We start from the raw sequence: 6,223 nt of genomic DNA, 5'->3' as shown, positions 1-6,223 counted from the left end.
CATCTCCCATCTTTGCTGAATCCCAGAGTAAACCCAGGGAATCTAAGGATGCCAATTTCTCATCATAACACCACACATAAGTTCGGGGAGTCATCACACTCACCCACATCCAATCCCCTCCAGTGGGCCCAGAGAACACCCCCTATGCTACCCCAGGAAGCCTTTGCCAGCTCCTCATGACAGCACACATCCAGGAGACACAGAATCTAAAAAACAAAGTACAAACTTTATTTTGTTTCTTTATAAAGGCACAGTGGCCTCTTGGTTTTTTCCCCCCACTTTCTTAACAAAATATAATAGCTTCTCCTTGAACACAAAGACCTCAAAATTGTAAAAAACAAAAACAAAACAAAAAACTAAAACCAAAAAAGAACCAACAACAAACAAAACAAAAAGAGAAAGACAAAGACTTTTTTGGGGTGGAAGATGGGAAACCTGGAGGGAGAGGTGGGGGCCGGACAGTGGTGGAGAGTGGCGATTCCTAGTGCTGAGACAGGGAGGGGCGGGAAGAAGGGCAGCAGCAAACCCCAACCGAGAAGCAACGGAGACCCCCGGACCCCGAGAGCCCCGACCCAGCCAGACCCCCAACCCATGTAAGTGCTTAAAGGAGAAAGAACACCAAAAAGAGGAGGGAAGGGGGAATTAAAAACTGACGGTCATAGGGCTGGCTCTGGGGAGGGCAGAAATACCTTGGGGTTTTGTTTGATTTTCCCTGTTCTTAAAAACATGTTTCAATGAAAAAATGCTTTTTGGCGAGAGAGGCCAGGCACCTCCGTGTCCGCTTCCCCAGCCTCCGGGGCCGAGGCCCAGCCCCAGGTGTCCCGGTGCTGCCACGCGCTCCTGCCGCCCCAGCCGCCCGGACCTCGGGTTGGGTGGCTTCACTCAAAGGTCGATTTACAGTATTGAAAAAGAGGTCATAAAAGAGACCCAAATGATGCCGTAATTTTGTAAAAATTCCTCACTCGTTCACCCTCATGTCTCCCAGTTGCTGCCCCGCCCCCTCCAGCCCCCAGAAGGGAGAGGAGGGCTGGGGGGTGGTCAGGGAAGACCCCCGTTCCCCACTGGCTCCTCCCGGCTCTGGTCCATGGCGTCGCTGTCCGAGGCCTCCGAATCGGAGGCGGTATCGGAGGCGTGGGCCTCGGGGCAGTTGCGGACCGGCTTCACGATGACGGCTCGACGCTGCTCCTCCTCCTGCTCCTGCCTTTCCTGGGTGCCCTCGATGTGCTGGATCGCCTGGCGGAGAGGCTGCCATGAGGATGGCGGGGCCATGTGGACAGCCACCATCTCCCCCACCACCCCCTCCCCCACCAAGAAAGGTCCAGAAGCAAGCCTGGCAAAGCAGGGGCAGCCTGCCAGAGTCAGGAGAAACAAACTTCAGAAGCCCTCTGCTGAGCTGAAAAAGACTTGGAGGGGAGACAGTGCCCAGCTGCGTGAAGTCACAAGCTTCTTACGCTCACTTATATATTTCAAAGCCTGCCTGTTGGCTTATGGAAGGTCTCTGTTATAAATTTTATTATTCAATTTGTCGGGTTTACATGCAACTCAAGTTCCAGGGGTTGATGGCCTTTTTTCTGTTTGGGCGTTTTGGGTTAATTGTTTCTTTGCAATGTTGTTGGGCCTCCCAAGAGGTCTCTGCCCCAGGCTGGGCACAATAGTGACTTCAGGTTCGACCTTCAGAGCTGACAGTGAAGCCAGGCTTCACTGTCACCCAACCGGTCACTGCCACCTCCACCCCCATCCCAGGTCCTGGACCAACCCAAGAGCTGGATGCAGGAACTCTGAAAGCAGGGGCTCCAGGAACAAAGGACCCCCCTCAGCAAATGCCACGTGGAGAGAAGGAATGGGGTCTTCCGGGCCATCCAGTCCCCCCTCTCTGCCCCTCACCCCAGATGCAGAGATGGAGACCCATCTGGCTTCCAGACTTCCTCCCCACAAAGCTAAAGCTCTGTCTCAATCCCCTCCAGTCGCCCACTTTCTTATCTCCCCACAAAGGGCCCATTCCCAGAGGACGACCCCCCATGCGTTGCCCCCTCCCCAAGCCAGGTACCTGCACAATGGTGTCCAGATTTTGCCGGGATGTTGAAACAGAGTTGATGACCGAGGAGGGGCCCATGGTGACGACATTGATGTGGTGGGAGGGAGGGGGCGCTGGCGCCGGCACGATCACCGTGGGATGGTGGGTAGGGGCTGGAGTGGGCAGAAGCTGCAAGACAGAGGCCCTCAGTCTTTCTACGAAGGTTCTGGGAGCTGCCCCTTCCCTTCTGTCCGCCCCAGAGGGTGTGGGACGGCCCTCCAAAACCATCTCCCTCTGCCCACTTCCTGGAGAGCCTCCACCGATCACCCCAGCCCATCGGCCTCCTTCACTCGCTGGGGGCTGTCCAGTTTGTGACCCCTCCCACCCCTCTTATTTTAAGAATGAAGAAAAGGCGGCCTGGAGAGGGGCTTTAGGCTGTCTAAGACTGCATGGCCCTTCCCTCTCCAGAGCCAAGCCAGCACTTCACATCTAACAAATACAGTGGTGGTCGGGAGTTCAGACTGAATTTAGATGGCCAGGGTCCAAATCCTTGCCCCGAACTGCTGAGGATACTGGGTGTGTTACTGAACTTTTCTGTGCCTCCAGTTCCTTATCAGTAAACAGGAGTAATAACAGCTCAGGCCTCAAAGGGCTACGACAAGGATTCAATGGAATAATGTATGCAAGACACCTGGAAGCCAGGAACATCTGCATTACCATGATTTAGGCCCGGGGTCCACCCTGCTAGACACCCAGAGGCACCAACATTGAGTCTGAGAGCCCTGGCCCAGGCCCAGGCCCAGGCCCAAACTGCCCCTCCAGGCACCTCCTGCTCACCTGGGTCCGCAGGTGCTGCTGTTCCCGCTCCAGCTTCTCCTGGTGCAGCAGCCGCACCTGCTCCTGCTGCTGTTGCAGCTGCACCTGCTGTGCGATCACCTTGAGCTTTTCCGGGTACATGTGGGCCTCCAGTGAGCGCACCTGGGGGTGGAACGGCAGGCTCAAGGGTAGGACCCAGGCCACACCCTGGTGCCTCCCCCAGCTCGGGGCCCACAGACTGCTGAGGTCAGCCTCCCTGCCACCCTCGGGGTAGAGACCAAAGTCCTGACCGTAGCCATCCAGGCCCGCCCTGACTCTGCTCCCCTCCCGTGCAGCCCCCCTCATGCCATGCTCCCTCCCTGCCTGCCTCCAGCCCCAGGCCTTTGCCCATGCTGTTCTCTCTGCCTGGAGCACCCTTCTCCCCTCTCTGCCTGGTCAGCGGTGAGACTCGCCCTCCCACCCTCGGCTCAGGTCACTTCCACAGAGAAGCTATGGGGCGGCCCATCTGGAACCAGCTCAGGTCCCCCTCCTGATGCCCACCCATCCAGTGTGGCCTTTATCACAGCTGCATGATTACGATGTGAGAGCCATTGACTCATCTCTCCCCAGGCAGATGGTGACCCCCAAGGACTGGGACCTGTCTGGTTTGCTCCCCACTGGACACCCCTCTCCTAGGCCTGGCACAAAGCAAGAGCTCCCGTAAATAACAGGAGAAAAGGAAGAGAGCTGGGCAGCATCCCCCACCTGCCCGCCCACCTGCCTCACCTGCTCCTCCAGCATCATGCGCACCGAGCGCTCCTTGTCCAGCTGCTGCCGCAGCTCAATCATCTCCCGCCGCAGGTCCTCCGCCTTCTCGTCCTCCCAGATGTCTGGCGAGCCGATGCCCTCGTCCTTGTCCTCTGCCCGCCGCCGCTTGGGGGATGAGCCGCTCAGCTCCTGAGGACCCCAAGGGGTCGGTGAGTGTGCTGTGACACTGCATACACCACCACCACCACCACCACCACCACCACCACCACCACCCCCACCGGGAGTGGGGGTGGGGAGCTCCATCACAGCCCCCCAAAGCTGTCAAACCCAGGTGCACCGGCACTGGGGAGCCCCAGTGTGCAAATCCACCAGACAGCCAAGGCTGGGAAAGGAGGCAGAATGCACTTCCTTCCCCAAAAGTCACCCAGTTCCTTCCAGAGCCCACTCCACTGCACTTGACCGTGGCTAAATCAGGGCCTGGGCAGGAACGCAAGTGCCAGAAGTAGGCAGTTCAGTGGGGAAGAAGGGACCCACAGCCACATCACAGTCCCAAGCCAGTGGTTGGGCCCGGACACGCCCATATCAGTGAGAAGGAGCCAGGAGGAGGGCAGGGCACTACCTGGATAAAGCGCTTGAGCTGTGTGTTCTGCTGCAGAAGCCTGGTCTTCTCCTGCTCCAGGGAGAAGATGTATTCGGCCGTTTGCTGGAGAATGGCTGCCTGAGGGCAGGAGGGACAGACAAATCAGGGACCCTGGCTGACAGTGTTTTCCGAATCTCCCTGCTCCAGCCCATCACCTCCTCCAGGAAGTCCTCCTGGCACTTGCCCACCTTGCTGAGCTTCTCTCCATCTGTGTGGGGGATGAGGGTCTTGAGGGACTGGAACCCCGCGTTGATGCTCTGCATGCGCCTCCGCTCGTTGCTGTTAGCAATTTCCCGCCGAATCCGCCGCTCCTGGTCCCGCTGAGTCTCAGGGGTTAATGGAATGTTGGCAAGGCTGCGGGGAGGACAGGGACAGGCTCAGGCTGGGCGCCCTCCATGCCCTGCCCCCAGTGGCCCCTGTCTTTACAATTCATCTCCAGAGGGGCCAAGTGTAACAGGCATCCCTCCCACTACAGAAGATACCAGCTCTGTCTGATGCTTACACCCCCAGTAGATCGGGGGCTGATGGAGTAGCGTGCTCTGGGATGCCTGGGTGTCAAAATAAGCATGCAGACCCCAGGTCCCGAGCCCAGTGTCTGGCCAGCAGGTCTGAGTGGGGCCCAGAAACCCACATGGCTAAGAATCCCTGTGATTCTGATGCAGGTGGCCTCAGATGATAATCAGAGACACCTGCTCTTGGGAAACCTCTAAGCTCCTTGCTATGCACCTAGACCCCCTCCTTCAAGGTCGCAGGCTTGAGGACTGAAGGAGATGTCCCTCCTCCCTTCCCACCCCCACAGCCACAAGCTACTATGTAAGCCCCCAGCCTGGACCCAGACCCTGAGCTAAGGTTTCAAAGACAAGATAGGTACCACTCACTCCAGGAAGAGGACCCGGCCAACCTCCCCTGGGGACAGTTCTCCCTGAAGCCCACCCATCCCAAAAGGCAAGCCCACCCTGTGCCAGAGAATCGAGGCTCCCAGCACGCAGTAGGCGATGTTATTGCATATTATGTGATTGCATCTTGCAGGAACGGCAGCCAGTGGGGTGAGAGAGAAGGCAGCAAGCGGTAGGGGCGAGGCTGCCAGCCGAGAGGCATTGGCAGGAGGCAAAGACGGCAGCAAGGCCTGTGGGCCCAACGCCACTGCTCCCGAGAGGTGGGCCTGTGTGTGGCCTGGAGGAGGCATGCTCCCCTTCCAGGCCCCCTCCTGCAACTCCCCCGCCCCTGGACTGATGGCTTCCAGATGCTGGGCTCCCAGAAGAGGCCATCGGCCCCACCCAAAGCCACAGCCCTGGCTCTTCCTGAGGGGCCCTCCTGGGGTGACCTGGTCCAGGCCTGGGCCAAGAGAGCTCACACCTCTGGGTCTAGGAGAATGGGGAAAGGATTCTGGGCAGCCTTGTTCCATTGGTGGGGGAGCCTGGGCTCAAAGAGGTAGGTGCCCAGGCCCCCATGCCCATCCCTAGGCAAAAAGGAGTTTGCTTGGAAACCTAGGAGAGGAGCACATCTGTAACAGCTAGATACAACCAAGGCCTTGCTGGCCCCCCAGCCTGCCCCACCTGTCCCCCCTCAGCTCCCTGAGGGACCCTAAACTAGCTCTTGCCCCCTCCTGGGTCTCTGCCTCCTCTCCCCACAGAGAGGGTGGTCAGCTGGGGGTGGGCTGGGAGCAGGCTCCACATCAGCTGCTGCTGGGTGTCTGAAGCCCTGTCCTCCACCAGCACCCCCAGCATCTCCCTGGGACCCTCCCCAAGATACAGTTCCCTCACAGCACTGGAAAGGTGGACGACGACCCCTATTTACAAATGAGACTTAGGGCTCAGAGTGGGAGGGACACAATTTTAGGGTCAGACAGCCGGGCATCTGGCTCCCCCACTTCTGGGCCAGGGGCACCTCCCTTCTGTCAGTTTCCCTGCCCCTACAGTGGGGGTGATGGTGAAAAGGGGAGGATGCAGGTCAGAGACCTGATACGCAGTGGCTTGCCTACCCCTTTGCAGGGGGGGTGGGGTGGG

At 58.6% G+C, this 6,223-nt stretch overlaps 1 protein-coding gene across 1 annotated transcript in view; it reads right to left on the bottom strand.

Moving 5' to 3' along the window:
* Positions 1–212: 212 nt before the first annotated feature.
* TFAP4 (transcription factor AP-4) overlaps positions 213–6,223 on the bottom strand; it is a 14,150-nt gene continuing 8,139 nt past the window's right edge. The window contains exons 2-7 of the mRNA XM_007453478.1: positions 4,406–4,571; positions 4,197–4,295; positions 3,596–3,766; positions 2,852–2,992; positions 2,048–2,203; positions 213–1,233 (exon numbers count right to left, since the gene is read on the bottom strand). Coding sequence (XP_007453540.1) covers positions 1,039–1,233; positions 2,048–2,203; positions 2,852–2,992; positions 3,596–3,766; positions 4,197–4,295; positions 4,406–4,571 — 928 coding nt within the window. The 3' untranslated portion in view covers positions 213–1,038. The remainder of the gene's footprint in view (positions 1,234–2,047; positions 2,204–2,851; positions 2,993–3,595; positions 3,767–4,196; positions 4,296–4,405; positions 4,572–6,223) is intronic.

Source organism: Lipotes vexillifer, unplaced genomic scaffold (assembly GCF_000442215.2).
Source record: "Lipotes vexillifer unplaced genomic scaffold, Lipotes_vexillifer_v1.1 scaffold914, whole genome shotgun sequence".
Taxonomy (NCBI): domain Eukaryota; kingdom Metazoa; phylum Chordata; class Mammalia; order Artiodactyla; family Lipotidae; genus Lipotes; species Lipotes vexillifer.
Note: the sequence above shows the minus strand (reverse complement) of the source record. Positions and strands in the feature narration are given on the sequence as shown.